This window comes from Chaetodon auriga, chromosome 2 (assembly GCF_051107435.1).
Source record: "Chaetodon auriga isolate fChaAug3 chromosome 2, fChaAug3.hap1, whole genome shotgun sequence".
In the NCBI taxonomy this organism is placed as follows: domain Eukaryota; kingdom Metazoa; phylum Chordata; class Actinopteri; order Chaetodontiformes; family Chaetodontidae; genus Chaetodon; species Chaetodon auriga.
This window is the reverse complement of record NC_135075.1, coordinates 7,033,953-7,049,839: the sequence shown is the minus strand read 5'-3', so window position 1 is coordinate 7,049,839 and position 15,887 is coordinate 7,033,953. Positions and strand designations below refer to the sequence as shown.

General features: G+C 41.8%; 2 protein-coding genes across 2 annotated transcripts; both read right to left on the bottom strand.

The window, feature by feature from the left end:
- Window positions 1–597: 597 nt before the first annotated feature.
- On the bottom strand, window positions 598–2,871 carry chchd4a (coiled-coil-helix-coiled-coil-helix domain containing 4a). The gene is made up of 3 exons (XM_076751599.1): window positions 2,708–2,871; window positions 2,142–2,240; window positions 598–2,033 (listed from the first exon to the last, which is right to left on the bottom strand). The coding sequence occupies exons 1-3, from the start codon at window positions 2,727–2,729 to the stop codon at window positions 1,678–1,680; spliced, it is 477 nt and encodes a 158-aa protein (XP_076607714.1). The 5' UTR covers window positions 2,730–2,871; the 3' UTR covers window positions 598–1,677.
- Window positions 2,872–3,757: 886 nt separating this feature from the next.
- LOC143333518 (protein transport protein Sec61 subunit alpha-like 1) lies at window positions 3,758–8,646 on the bottom strand. The gene is made up of 12 exons (XM_076751573.1): window positions 8,536–8,646; window positions 7,581–7,648; window positions 7,398–7,463; window positions 7,204–7,282; window positions 6,828–6,959; window positions 6,534–6,643; window positions 5,943–6,096; window positions 5,689–5,849; window positions 5,366–5,563; window positions 5,024–5,215; window positions 4,858–4,934; window positions 3,758–4,757 (listed from the first exon to the last, which is right to left on the bottom strand). Exons 1-12 carry the CDS (start codon window positions 8,540–8,542, stop codon window positions 4,571–4,573), a joined length of 1,431 nt encoding a protein of 476 aa, XP_076607688.1. The 5' UTR covers window positions 8,543–8,646; the 3' UTR covers window positions 3,758–4,570.
- Between the last annotated feature and the right edge of the window lie 7,241 nt (window positions 8,647–15,887).

Below are 15,887 nucleotides of genomic sequence, written 5' to 3'. Positions count from 1 at the left end.
AAGATTTGTTTTTCACTACAATTAAAGCTGATAAAAAGTCACATTTCAGATCCAGTTACAAGCTGGTAAAATGCATGGATTTGTTAAGATTAGACTAACAAATCTCTTATTCAGTGTTTTAAAACTGAATGCCTCTGTTTTACTATCAAATACAACAAGCAACACTCTGAGTTTTAGTTCTTTGAATGGCATATGACTGACAGCTCTAAATGTGATAGTTTGCAAATCCTTTTTGACATTTACTCAATTGAAAAGTCCAAAAACAACATATTTAATGTTCATTGATTTTTGTAAATATATACTTATCCTGATTTTGATGCAGCAACACGTTTCAAACACGTTGGGTCAGGAGCGACTAAAGGCTGGGAAAGATGTGGAATGCTCCAGAAACACCTGTTTGGAACATTCCACAGGTAAACAGGTTGATTGGTAACAGGTGATATTGTCATGATTGGGTATGAAAGGGGCATCCTGGAAAAGCTCAGTCATTCTCAAGCAAGGATGGAGAGAGGTTCAACACGATTGTATAAAGGAGATTACTACATGCGCTCAGGAACACTTTGTCAAACCGCTGTCGGTTAACACAGCTCACTTGCAAATGATCGCATTATTTTATTTACGTCAGGAATCAGGATTGTATACAGTGACACGTTTTCCTCAACTTGTAAATCTTGGTAAGTTTAGTGAGTAAAGCTTACATAAAACTCATAAGACTTTCAATGTGTGGAAAGAAAAATAACTGACATACAGGATGACTGATGTTTCGAATTTAGAAAGACAAAATGGAAGTTGAGGCTGTTCGACCATCATTTTAATCTGGACGTTGTTGGACACTAGTTTGAGAGAAACTCATAAAGTCTTTCAAGGCCTGAATGACACTGAACGGTGACCACAGCATCAAAGTGTAGACAGTGTTGAGACAACAAAGACATTCATACAGTGACAGTTAAAGGTGACAAACCACTGTGGTGCAGGTCAAACACAGAGTCCGTTAACTAGAATGATGATCATTGTTCATACGGCAGCAGATGTAGATAGAGACCCTGTAGTTTCCACAAGATGTCAACAAACAGTTAAAAACATCTGTGGTACTGTTAATGTGATGTTCACTGGACAGACACTGTAACAGCAGCTTGGTTCTCTTACCAATGATCTGTGTTTTGGTCTTTGAAATGATGCAAAGCAAAGGGATTCAACTGTTGACAGAAGTCAGAACTGACTCATGGTCAATCCCAAAGACTTCTATCAAATGTGATTATTAGTGATTGATCACTGCTGAGGGACATTCCTGACATGTTGATATTAACAGGACAACGCACATAGTTTGCTAACAAGCAACTCTCCTGTTTGACATGAGAACAAGCAAATTAAATTCCTATTGCATATAAAGTGAGTCTTTCAGCTCATGTCCCTGCAGTCCATAGCTTGACCCGTTGTCATCAAATCATATTCGTCAATGATTTTTGAGTGCTCAGAAAACAAAGCAGCCTATACTTTTGTACTACATTTCTCTGCATTTACAAGGTCCTTGCCCACGAGGGTCAGAGCTATATCTCTAAACCCTCTACGTAGGCTTAAACAGGAGAAGAGACCAATCACAGGTCCTCGTGGATAGTCATCTACGCTGGGCAGTGCTTGCACTCAGAGAACAAGAACCGAAATAACAAGTGCTTGAGTTTAGCTGGCAGTCTGGTTGTCTGTTGTGGACGTGCTGTCAGATGAGGCAGCGACCTCAGGTGTTGAAGTGGGTGAGGTAGAGTCACTTTCAGGGGGTAAGGCAGAAACAGAACCAGAGCTGGACTCTGCTTGGGAGGACATCTCTTTGTCTTCCTCCTGAGGATAGAGCTCAGGGTACTTCTGCATGCACTCCTGCATGTTGCGGAAACTGTCGATGCACTCTGAGCCCTTCACCTCTTCCTTACTGTAGTGGAAGCAGGAGAAGGCCTCTTTGAACTGAGAGCCACATGGTCCGCTGGCCATGCCGCCCAGGCACGGGCAGTTCCAGTTGATGTCTCCGTTTGGCAGGATCAGACCTAAAGAAACAGAAAACCAAACGGTAGCAAGTCAACAGCGCATTTTTATGAAGTAACAAATGTTTGGAAGTCAGGTCGACTGTTTTCCACAAAGACTAAAGGACTAACCTTGTTCCTCATAGGGATCATCAGGGTCTTCTGCAATGAGTTCAGCGTTGCTGGGTATCTCATGGTCTTCCTTGGTCACAAAGATGATGCGATCTTTACCTTAAATGATAAATAACAACAAAAGGGATTATAATAACTTCTAAAAGCAGAAAACCTGGTCCTTGATAATATGTATGATGTCAATTTACTTCCATTAGCTGCACTATTTAGTTGGCAGCGATCCATGGGGGTGCAGGAGACCAGTAGCTTTGACTGGAGTTAACCTGCTCTGCCGTTCCCTCACAGTTAGCCGTTTGACAGCGCTCCCAGTTTGTCACTCAAAATGCGTCAAAATAGTGCAGCTACCAGCCTATTAAGCCACTACAATAGCAGAAGTTATTACACAGATATATATATACTATTGCTGGAGGCTTAGCTTTCCTCGTACCTAGCCAGGTAACTAGCCTTTTGCAATATACGTAGCTAAGTTGACGCTGTTTAAAAGTTAGCTAGCCTAGCATGGTGGCTCGCTCGATGACATTGCTCTGCCGTAGAATGAAAATGAATGAAAAAAAGATGAAAATTACCCTCTTGCCTGCAGTACGACATGCCTGCCGCTGTTTTTGCCCGTCGAGCGTCGTCCTTCGTGGTAAATGATGACCAGTATGAGAAAAATTACTCGTCGACTGCGAGAATTTCATTTGACAGACTACCCGGCGTCTAACAGCCTCGTTACCCCTCTGACCTGTTCACATGTGGGCGCACAATTATGACGTCACCACCTATTTTTAAATAATGAATAAAGGAAAAAAAATAATTTGTACATTCATACACACACACACACACACATATATATAAACGTTAGTTTAAAAAACACTTCATGAATTGTTAGAAATTACTGAATGTACAAATAATTTTAACAATAAATATTAATTTTGACAAAGTTTCCTCCTGTTTGCTAGCTCTACCACATTTGTATGACCTTCTGGAGTCTAAATTTGTTACAGATTATTTTGTGTATGAATGTTTTGTATGTATATAATATTTTGTTAATTATCACACAGTTTAATATCAATCACCGCACTGCCTCATAACTTGTTATGACGTTTGGCTCTCATTTTCCAGATCAGAAGATCTCTTTTCATGCTAACTGGACTCTGATTGGTCTTGACATTTCATCTGTCTTATCTCCATTGTGAAATTAAAGTGCAGTTGACCGCTGGCAGCTGTTTAAGCAAAATTTGCTGTAAACATTGAATGCAATGTGAGAGGATTGCTGGTAGGGGGGTTTGCCATATGCAATATGAACAGAAAAACTATTCGAAACAAGTTAATCTTCAAACTTGCTGATACAGTGCCCTCTAGTGGAAGTGAAGTGAACAGTGCAGGTATAACAACTGAAATAAACCACATCTGAGACATAAACTTTTCTCATACCTAGAGGCTAATGTCAGCGCAACAGCTCTTGTAAGCTGATAACTATGTCCAAGCTTGTTGCTGTGACTTTGTTTTAAGCCATTTGGTTGCATTTGCTTTTGCTACCATGTGTTAATCCTCATGTATTTAACCCACAAATAGCATTCCATATGCCAAGAAAGCACAAGGACACAATAGGAATCCAAACACACAAGTGTGTTGAAAAAAAAATCCTGTTTTTTTTTAATAACACAATCATGTCTGTTACATAAAGTAAAAACCAAAATGAAACCCCTTTTTGTCCCTATCAAACCCCCCCCCCTCATCCCGACCATCTCGGCAGTATTTTGCAGCGATTCAGTCTGGGAATAAAAGAGCATGACAACACAGACAAACAGTTGCGTTTGAGGACCCAGAGACTGAGGACATACACTGTGCCCTACATAAGACCAGAGTGAATATAAACATAGTCCATCATTTAAAATATCAAAATAAAGGTAAATAAAAACCACCAACAGCCTGTCTGAGATTACCAGAAATCTTATCAGGAGTACAAGCATATTTTATTTATACTTTTCACATCCTACTGTAGGTCCCTACAAACCGCAAGCGTGATCGCTACCTGTGATGAACCTGACATGGTTTCCTTTCAGCTCCCCCAAAATGTCCAGGCACAGTGCTTTCAGCTTGAAAATAGCACTAACATGTTGTCGCTGTCTTCGTGTTCCTTGAACATGCTGCAATGAACAATGCCTGAGGTAAGTCAAAGACAGCACCTCACACCTGTGTGCATTTAGGCATTCTTCAGCTGATAAGACAGTCATTGGGGACTTAGGCAGCCTGCAGAGAGATGGGTAATAGCTACTGGAGTAAAAGGACTGAAGAGACACAATACTATGCGCAACCCTGGGAGTAACTGAAACAGTTTTCTCAGCATTGACATGCTAGAGATGCATGGTGGAAAACAAAGGTGGTAAAAAAATAACGGGGGGTGGATGCTTTGTGTCTGATGTGTGTCAGAAGGTTGGTGTTTTCTAGAAGAGCAGTGCTCCCATGCTGCCCACTTCGCTCTGCTCTTTCACAAAGATTTCAAAGTACTGGTAGATGATGGTCACAGCCAAGAGGATTCCCGTACCCGAACCAATGGCACCCAGGAAGTCAGCCATAACAGACAGCCCTCCTATACAGAGGCCGCCAAAGGCAGCAGCTGTGGGGATGTACCTGCAAATAGTAAATCAATTAGAAATGCATAGATATTCTGAGCAGGACTTTCCACATGCTACAAGCAACCAACAGGGAACCTGAGACTGTTGCTTCGTACCTGTTGAGCTCATGCACCATAGAGGTCTCTCTGTGTCCCCTCATGACCATCTGCTGCTCCTTCAGCTGCTTCGCCACCTGTGACACAAAAAGTGATAAATACACGTTAAACTCACCTGAAGCTGACACAAAACATGCGGAAAAAGTTTGTGCAAACACAGACTTACATCTTTGGCCGAGGAGCCTGAGACCTCAATCCAGGTCTTGGAGAAGAAGGCGCAGGAGCCAAGCATGAAGACAATGTAGATCACGGCGTGAACCGGGTCGTCCAGAACAGAACCAAATGACTCTGGGGGAGATAGGTAGTAGCAGAGACCGCCCACTGGGTAGGCCCGAGCAGGTCCGCCACTCGTGGTGTCCTAAACAAAAAACGATTTTGTTAGTAAGATGCTGAATGTGCATGACAGAACCTGCCTGTGCCAAGATTCCTTAATACAGCCGCTTCATCCTTAAACATGCTGCAACGAATGAGACTGGATGTGCTGGAGGGGAAGCACCCGTGTACTTACAGACCACGTTCCCAGGAGGTTGACGAGGAAGTTGCCGCTGAAACGCGTTGAGAGCATCTGAGAAATGACGTAGAGATTGGAGACCAGGGCAGACTGCAGGATGATGGGGATGTTCGAGGTGTAGAACAGTTTGATGGGATAGGTGTTGTACTGACCACGGTAGCGTGCCGACTTGATGGGCAGGTCCACCCTGAAGCCCTGGCGAGGTAAGAAAGTGTGACGATAAGTAAGCTGATATTTGTTGCAGACCCTGCAGTTCAAATTCCTTAAGTGCAATAAAAGCAGGTGAGACACTGAGCTGTATTCAGAGGTTACTGGCTCACCTGGAAGTATATGACCACTGCAAACACGAAGACGGTGGCGATGAGGTTCATGAGGTTCGGCAGGTTCTGTCTGTAGAAGGCCTCTCTCAGGGCGCGCACCTTATCCGTGCGGGTGGCCAGGAGATGAAAGAGAGCAATGATGGCTCCCTCAAACTCAGTACCTGGAGAAACAATAGCAGTCACAGGATTAGCCAGTATCACACAGATAAAGACTGTAATCCACATTACAGCGTGTTCGTTCCCAGTACCCATACCTCTGCCAGTGTTGACAGTGGTGGGGCTGAAGGCCTTCCAGACGATTGTCTCACAGATGTTGGTTGCAATGAAGAGAGAGATACCCGAGCCCAGACCATAGCCCTTCTGAAGCAGCTCGTCCAGCAGCAAGACAATCAGACCTGCAACAAACAGCTGAAAAAACAGACAGGAGGTTTGTACTGAGCCAATTTGGGCAAGCAACCAGCAGTGTCCGACAAAACATTATGATAGTCACAGTGAATCAGTCAGGGTTTGAATTTTCTGATCCCTGCTCATCCCACGAGGGGAGATGACTACAACTTCATACTCATTTGTCTGCTTGCCACAAAAAAGAAACTACCATAAGGGAAAACATACATTGCACAAGAGCTAACACGTTTTATATTCAACCTCTTAGTGCTTCACACAATAAGTAACATGACACAATTAAAACCTGGCTGGATGACATACTACTATCCTATACACAGTATATGACTGTAAAGACTGTGAATTAAATGTTTTGGCTGGCAAATAATTGACAATCAATTTTAGCAAATACAGACGTTTACAAAGTTTAGGCTAGAGAGCAGCAGTGAAGAGTGTTTATTAACCTGGATGATGATGAGCAAGCATATCCCAGCACCCATCTCTGAAGGGTCTCCATACATGCCAGTCATAACATACACAATGGCCTGTCCAATGGTGATGATCATTCCAAACACTGCAAACAGACAGAAAAAATGATTTGCATTGTGCAATTCTGCAGAGACAGCGACAACTGAAGTTACTAAAAACTGAAGAGTGTGTTGTGTCTGCCATATTCAAAGCAAATAAAAAATATTCACAGCTTCAAAGGGTATTTGAAAAGTTCTAAAAATAGCAAATGCGGTGAGTCGTGAACCTACACTTCTGGGCTCCATTGAAGAGGGCTCTGTCCTTGGGAGTGTCTCCCACTTCAATGATCTTGGCACCAGCCAGCAGCTGCATGATAAGGCCTGAGGTGACAATTGGTGAGATGCCCAACTCCATCAGAGTGCCTGAGGGTGCAAAATGAACAGCATTAGTGCCACTGTAAACATCAGATAGTGCAACAATAGCAGGAGTACCTGAAATACTGCATAAGGGTCTAGGACTCTTGACCTTTGACTTATCACATGTGATAATGAGATTATGTGAGGCCTGATAACAATGCTGGACTGAGACTATTTCTCCTTGTTGAAGCTGCACAAGACATGAAGCCACTCTGCGATTAAGCCTGTGTATCATGTGCAACTCAAGCACCTCTGTTTGAAGCCAGGATTACTCTCATCCAGTAGAAGGGATCTGCTGAGTCTGACGACATGATGCCAAAGAGAGGAATCTGAATTATAAAGAGAGAAAGAAAAAGTCATGAAACAGTGTCACAAACAACTATCACCAAAAACAGAGCCAGTAGGTTGACTGTCTTTAAGGTTTCTTCATTAACAGGTACTGACCTGGCAGCACACCAAAAAGATGAATAGTGTGATGGCCGTCCATAGCACTTTTTCTCTAAACTGAATCTGTGAGGAGTAAAAAAATGGGCAGAATGTCATTCGTATCCATTCATACATGCAACATGCAGAAACAACACAACTTCATGCAACTGGAGTAAAATATGCCTGAGGACCTAAGCGTACCTTTCTTTCTGGTTTCTGAATTTCAGGCAAGACCGCACAGAACGGCTTGATGACCTCCAAAAATTTAACTGCAGGAAGAGATTGGCAGGTTAAAAGACAGAAGCAACATTGCATTTACAGCATACCTAAGGTCTGCAGCTCTGCTCGGTGATATTTATGTCGTCTGGAGTTTCTGGACTTCATAAGACAAGTTAGCTCCGATGCTACGTCATCACTAACGAGCAGCCAAACAGCTGCCAGCGGTCAACTGGTCAGTGCAGGCACAAGAAGACTACTTTCTTGGCAACATGTGGAAATAAGGACGTAAACTCGAGCGAGGTTGACACTGACTAATATCCATGTGTAGTCCTTTTAAAAGCGATCTCGGGCGCGCTGCTAAATGTTTTGTCTTGGTGTTGATCAGCTGTGTCAATCACAGAAACTGACTTTGACAGCAAGCGATTTAAAGTCACCTGAATGAATTTGAAGCACCCGATTAGTCAGTTTGGCGAACTGCAAATCTATTAAGGTACTCACGGAGAAACCGAGACGAAATCCCTTTCAGCTGTCTTTACAGTAAACTCAGCCAGATGAGCACTTCATACAGCTAGCGGTGACTGTTACCGTTAGCGCGATGCTAACCAGCGTTCAATCACAAAACTAGTGAGCAATGGCTTTAAAACAGGAAGCTTGGACGCCTCTGAGGGAGACGCAGCAAGATGTTAGAGGTGGCCTCTGATTGTTGAACAAATCTCGATAACTCCACTTAATCCCAGTGAGGCAACATTTCATTGGAACAGAAACTTCAAATTAGCCCCCGTTACAAGCTAGCTACAACTTGCCACCTAACCTCAGCAAGGTTAGCCAATTAGCTTCCCGACGAACGATTTCTGTCCATTATCGTTCGAGATTAAAAAGACAGCAAGTATTTTAGACCACCCTCAACACGTGTACACAAGAGGCGAATGTCACGTACTTCCCATGGTGTCCTTAGACCGACTCCTGCCGTGTTACTGGTACCAGTTTGAGTGCTCAGTGGAGTCAGTGTGGCTCCATCCAGCCTCTCCGTAAGAAAAGAGCGAGCAGTAGAGACACGTCACCAGACAAGCCGCTAACACACGTCACTTCTCTGAGACACGCGCACAGAGCAGTCATCCTACACACCGCAGGCCGTGCACAGTCCTGTCTGTCAAGGCTCTTCATGTAAACTGACAAACACATCCTGGGAACTCAGAAAATGCACAGTTTAAATTTTTAGTATTTTTATTTTAACGTCCTGCAACACGGAAGTCTCCCATCCTCCAGAGGGCGCCCTACTCCAGGCTCATCAGTAGCTCTGACCAGCAGGCCACACACACCTCCATGTTTTACTCCTTCCCTCTGAGAACGACCTATGAGTATGGCCCATGGGTGTATTGATAAGTTATAGATCAGTGCAGGATCAGACCAGGAATGGATGGAAACAAGTGACAACTTGCGGAAGGCAGATGATCCATAAGGAAACCTGCCTTTTGCAGGGGCACCCATATTTTTCTCCTTGTAAGGCCAAAACTAAATTTAATAGTAGGTCATGGGTCATGCAAGCATATATTGTATTGTATTGTGAAGATGCAAAATGATACTAGGATCCCAAGTTCCCCGAATTGACTGGCTTTGAAGTGTCACTCTGCTGTGCTCAGATTCTGAAAATGTTTAATCATTAGGGATCATGCATATTTGGAGAACATTTTACCACATAGAAATAAAAGAGCATAAACAGTGATTCATATTATAATTTTAATAATTGAATTCCTTTGTTTGCAAGAAACATCTAAAAGGCAAAACTGAATCTTATCACCGGCTTTGGTCCCCAGGTCCCACTTTGGCCAGCCCTGCTCTAGATGATTTGATCATGATAAAGCTTCGAATCTCATTATGCATGTGTTTTTTGTATATGATTATATAGGGTCTTTTGCCATGGGGTAATTGGTTTTCTCAGTAACAGCCTTATCTCGGCTCTCCAAATGAGGGCACAACAGAAGCATTGTTGAATAATGCAGCTACACAATCAGACTGACAATATTCAGACATTGTCCACATGTCTTAACAGGTCACCAGTGGAGGTGTAGAAGGTCTGGTATAATAATAACGAAAACCCTCCTGCATACATGCAATGGAATGCAACCAAGTACATTTATGCAAGTGCAGTACTTAAGAACAGATTGCAGGAGTATTGCGATTTTATGCTTCTTTCCACTTCCACTTCATGACATCTCAAAAGTATTTATTTGTCATTTTTTTGTTTGTTATTTATTTGACATCTATTGATACTAGTTGAAATTTTACTTGTTAAAATGTTGCTATATATTAACTAATTAACTTTAACGTTTGCTACCAACACTGTCTGTTGTCACATGTGGATAATGGCTCTCAGGATGTGCTTGTGCTGTTAGAGCCTCAGTGATGCAGTTTCCGGTTTGCTTCACTGAATTTGGTTTCCTTTTTTGAAGATATACATATTACATAAATGCACTATTACTATCACTTAGAATAAATGTGGCATTGGCATGGTATATATCAGAAATGTTTACTGTAAAAGGTTTCGGCAATGCAGTGTTTAATTTCCATGTGAAAGGATATCAACTATTTAGAGGATCTTTTCAGCTGTGCAAAACTTTCTAACACAATTAGTTCTGATAAAATGCTGCATGAAGCAATCCCAGCTTTTTCTCATGCTGTTGTCTCACCACCAGAGCTCAGTGTTGCTCCAGTGATGATATTGAACCATGCTTTTGTGTGTGTGTGTGTGTGTGTGTGTGTGTGTGTGTGTGTGTGTGTGTGTGTGTGTGTGTGTGTTTAGTGGTTTTTGTTATTGGCGTTGGTGTGGATACAGGAGGTTAAATGGAATTCTATCAGAGGAAAACAAAAAATAAGCAAAACAAACTGCCGTATACGGAGTGAGGAGAGGCTGAATTAAAACGTGCGATGAGAAGATTTCATCACCTCGTCAGAGCTGTCAGATTCTGGGTCAGTGTTTGTGGTATTGAATGCTGGTGAGAATATTTGTCTGCACTGTGCTGGTGGCACACTTAGCCACTGACCCATAATAATCAAACAATAGCGTGACCATGACAGGAGCTTTCAGCCATCTGTACAGTACATCCGATCGGTCTAAACTCTCTGGATCTGCCGTCACCTATCATCTGATTTGTTTTTCAGCAGAAATCACACACAGAGACACACACACAGAGGTAGTGGAGGATGGTTGGGAGCCTGCTCATCTGCCCTCAGATAAAGAGATATTTGTTCATGTGGTTACATAATGACCATGGAGCTGTGAGCTAACACTGAGGTGAGGACAAGCAAATACCACACAGGCCTCCTCCAGTCGCTGCCTTTCACAGAGCTTTGAATAGCTGCTTATAATCAAGATCTTTGTGTATGATTTATCCTATTAGTCAGAAGGAAACCTTGGTTGACGTTGCCTTTGATATGCTAAACAGAAGTTATTATTAGTCGGAGAGAATTTATTTCTTAATGACTCATGTTTTAAAGAAAACTGAGCGATCCAGAAATGATTGTTTAATTTTTTAAAAATTTTTAATTAATGATGCAACAAAGATAACACAGCCTAAAACACCATGTGCCATCAGCCCCTTAGTGCCAGAAAATGTGAAATAGTCTTTGACAATGCACAAATAAATATCTATTATCTTTTTATACAGAGGAAAAACCCAGAAATAAACCATGAATGCTGATCCTTTTTTTTTGCTTTTTTTTGATAACTTAGTAAAGTTTCCCCTTCAGTACAACTGTCCCTGTGTGGAGGACATTCTGTCTGCAACCTTCGGTTATGTAAACTCACCAGCGTATCAGTGTACGTCTAATACATGGGACCCCGGGCCATGGAAATAGACCCAGCACTGCACTATTTACGTTCTAAATTTGCATATGGAGACAAACAAAAGTAGAAGGAATGTTGTGCCTCAGGCTCGGGTGCTTTATGGTAAAACTATTTGCCCTAATCTGTACCCAGGAATCAGCATTAAGTCCTTCAATTTATATGCAATAAGGTTTCCTTCTTAGCTAACACTGAAGATCCCATTATCTTAAGTCATATCTATATAAACCTTATTCATATATCATCACAATGTACAGATGACATCAATCACCGGGTGAGAGTTCACATTTGTTGAACTTTTTTATGCTAAAAGAAAGTTATGGCAAGGTAATTATTCACATTATCAGTATGGGACTGAGAGAATTATCTAATAACATGTTTGTCCTGTGAAGGTGATCTGAGTGAGACAAAGGAGTCCCGAGTCCAAGCCATCAAGATCATCATGCAGAATTAAACCAAGTGAAATTTTACATGGTTTATAAGTGGCCAAAGGAAAGTGATGATGAGTAAGAACTTTAAAATGTCTTTATTTTCACATGTACAGAAAAAGTATGTAATTCTGTCAAATGGGCTACAATAAATCAGGTCAGGCCTTATTGTGCACAGGATTTTTAGTTTATGTTTAATTAATTAACAACATGACACTATTTTACTGCCGTAAAGATTTTTTCTTTTCATTATCAATTATCCTGTTGTTATTTGGTCAACTGATCAATTGATTGTTTTATCTATGAAGTGTCAAAACTGTTCAAAAAAAAAATTTCAGCCAGCACCAAAAGACTCAAACATCGAATTCATTATAAAAATAATTGTAAATTAATTTTCCATTGAATTGCTTGTGCTTACTAATATTTGGAATCAGCTTTACACAGTATTTCTTGATAGTCACTTGGCTAAAAGCTGATGAAGAACATTTTATAAAGTAAAGCAAAACAGTGGTTGAAATATTTGTATTACTTATCTTAATAAGGCCTTAGACACAGAGAAAATTCTTTCAACAACTATGAACACTAACAGATGATTAAGAGACTGGAGTTATGATAGAAACTTATATCAAACTGAATGACACTCTCCTGTGACACCACTGCTCTCTGCCCATAAGCGTCTGACACACACACACATGGTGCAGTATTTAAATGTCTATTATCTCAATAACTTCTCTCTCAATGAAAGCATCAGTATGGCCTCCTTGATCACATGCTCCATTTCCAGCAAAGAAGATCTAAGCAGCAGCGCTCATTTGATGTGTTAATGAATTTGTGCCACTTCTCCCCACAAACTGCTGCTGTCATAAGACACATCACATATCATCCCATCCAGCTGAGTGTGTTCTGAGTTCATTTTCAGAAAGAAAAAATACACACCACACTGATTTTCACCTACACATATCCAGACACATATGCCTCCACATACTGATGTTGAGCAGGAGTGACACAGACATGCAGTCTGCCCGAGGTGTGGGAGGCTGATATGTGAACAAGAACACACACACACACAAATGCAAACACATAGTGATGTCGGGACACAGCTAGTCGGCTAATTTGCGTCCGTTCCACATGAGTCAGACTTCTTAGTCCTTATTTTTAGAGATGAGTGAATGTAAACAGTGGAGTGCTCCTGCGGGTGTGGAGGCATGAGTGTGCCTGAGTTTCAGTCAGTCAGAGGCCAGTTTCATCAGCTGATTATGGATCAGTATGTCAAAAATAAAATGACATATACACTTTCTTCTTAAATGGTCTGTCAGTGGACACCAATCTATTAGCAGTGAGCACTTAATGTACCTATGCATGAACAGCTTGTCTACATTTATAGATGTGTGTGTGTGTGTGTGTGTGTGTGTGTGTGTGTGTGTGTGTGTGTGTGTGTGTTTGAGTATGAAAAACTCCCTGATAATTATATCACATTCTTGCCCATCAGCATTCTCGGGGTTACATGAGTCTTGAGCTGCAACAGCTGGGGATGAGCATTGACACACATGCAAAACACACAGACACACATATGCTATTTATGCGTATGAAGGGCTTATGTAAATCCACCAATGACGACAGAGGCGTGTAAACAAGCAGCAGGGGATTGGGACAGAGGTATCCTGAGCTGCACTACTTGAATTTCATAACAAATTAAATTAATAAATTTGTCACTGAAACCATGATAGATGGTGGACAGCAGAGGATTGGTTAGGAAGACACACAGCCAGACTGTTTCACAATGATTTTAATTCCTCACTGTATTTATCTCTTTTATAACCCAAAACCCAAATTGATGTAATCCCAACTAATCCAATTGAGGACTGGCAGTGTAATGCGAGCCAGAGTAACACCCATGGGCCGATTCAAGAGGGCGAAAAGTCTTCCTTCATTTGACCCTCATGGGTGAGCTTGAATAAAGAGTGTGTTTAGTGTTAATCTGTGCCTCTGGTGGTTCATTATAGTAATTAAGAGGTCAGTGTAAATGCGTTTGACAGACTGGACCGGCGTGCTGTGTGTGCGACAGGGGCCTGAGGCCAGCTCGAGGCCCGGTGCCTGCTCATCAGCGTCACTGCAAGCGTTATGTAATAGTCTAATTACATCTTGACTCGATTGTGCTTCTCCTCTCTGTCCTTTGACGTCCATTTCTCTGCCTTTGTCTGTTTCTGTGTCTGGATGAGCAGGCACAGCCTCCGTGCACTGTGTTGTCACTTGATGTTTGTATTAATAGTCAGTTTGATTCTATGTCGTAATGAAAATCTACTAGATGTGGGTCCTGTTAGTATGAGCAGGGCTCAACTGCAGAGGCTGCAGCCTGTGCATACTGTGAGAGCAGAGATCAAGAGAGTAGGGACTTAATGAGTTGAATGGTTGAGTTTGAGGTTATGACATGATTTTATCTTCCTCTGATAACTAATCATTGCTTTCTGTTACATCATGTTATATACACTGCCTGACCAAAAAAAAGGTTGATGGAATAACCTGGTCACTCAGTATATTCAGGTAGTCAGCCGACCTCATTCTTTGGACACATAATGTTGCTGAACCTTGACCTGACCAACTGCAGCAACCCCAATCATAGCACTGCCCCCACAGGCTTGTACAGTAGGCACTAGGCATGATGGGTGCATCACTTCATCTGCCTCTCTTCTTACCCTGATGCACCCATCACTCTGGAACAGGGTAAGTCTGGACTCATCAGACCACATGACCTTCTTCCATTGTTCCAGAGTCCAATCTTTATGCTCCCTTGCAAATTGAAGCCTTTTTTTCCAATTAGCCTCACTGATTAGTGGTTTTCTTAAGGCTACACAGCTGTTCAGTCCCAGTCCCTTGAGTTCCCTTCACACTGGGTGTGTGGAAATGCTCTTACTTTCACGATTAAACATAGAGTTCTACTGTTGTTTTTCTACCATTTGATTTCACCAAACGTTTAAGTGATCACTGCGTCCAATGTGTTTGACAGCTCTTAACCCAGTTTTAGTAGTTTCTGCAGTCTCCTTAGATGTTTTCTCTGCTTGATGCATGCCAATGATTTGACCCTTCTCAAACAGACTAACATCTTTTCCACGACCACAGGATGTGTCTTTCCACATTGTTGTTTAAGAAATGAGAAACTACTCATTGTATCAGTTGGGGTTAAATAACTTGTTTCCAGCGGCTCTGACCTATTTCCTTAGTTAAACCCAGGTGGAGATTTTTTTTTTTTTTTTTTTTTGGGGGGGGGGGGGGGGGGGGGGGCAGTGTATTTGCTTAAATAATTCCTGGAAGGTTTGTTAATCTCTTATGATTCAGTGTTTTTTTTTTAAATACAGACTTTTTATGTACTATGTCTGACTTGATGTATGAGCTTGAAAGTTCATTCTCAACAGAAGACTGCCTTTTTTTCTCGACTATTTTTTCAGTCCACTGGCCCACTATCTAGCTTTAAAGGTTCTGACTAAGCAATCTTAACTCAAGGTCCACTTGCTTTTTCTTGAGCTCTTGATCACATCTCATAGTCTTTGTAAGCAAATGCAGTTGGCTTTGTTTTCATGGAGTCACATTAACTGATAAAGGTCATGGGATGCTCCTGCAAGCTCCTTGAAAAGCTAGTCGGCCGATGTGGACAGTATGATGGCATGGCATGCTATAAAGCTGCTAGTGTCAGCTGGTTGGTCCACTGCTCTGGTCCAGACTGAAATACTGGATCAATTGGATGTATTGCCTCAACATCTGGCACAGACAATCATAGCCCTCTCTAGATGAAGCGTAATAACTTTGGTGAACCTTGCATCTAACACCATCAGGTCAAAATTTGATTCAATTTATTCATTACTTTATGACCTAACACCTGCAAAACTAATGACCCTCCCATCAGCCCATGAAGTAACCTGGATTTCATGCTAATTAGCCAGTTAACATGCTAAACTGAGGTAGTTCATATGGTAAAGAGTCGCAGCTGAACATTAGCATGTTGGCGCTGCCACTGTGAGCATGTTA

Coding starts and splice junctions, on each gene's coding strand:
- chchd4a (XM_076751599.1), bottom strand. CDS start 2,729: ATGTCGTACTGCAGGCAAGAGG. Junction 2,241..2,707: donor GTCGTACTGCAGGCAAGAGG/GTAATTTTCATC, acceptor TTATCATTTAAG/GTAAAGATCGCATCATCTTT. Junction 2,034..2,141: donor TGATCCCTATGAGGAACAAG/GTTAGTCCTTTA, acceptor CTGTTTCTTTAG/GTCTGATCCTGCCAAACGGA.
- LOC143333518 (XM_076751573.1), bottom strand. Junction 7,464..7,580: donor TTCAGAAACCAGAAAGAAAG/GTACGCTTAGGT, acceptor TACTCCTCACAG/ATTCAGTTTAGAGAAAAAGT. Junction 4,758..4,857: donor ATGGTGCATGAGCTCAACAG/GTACGAAGCAAC, acceptor TACTATTTGCAG/GTACATCCCCACAGCTGCTG.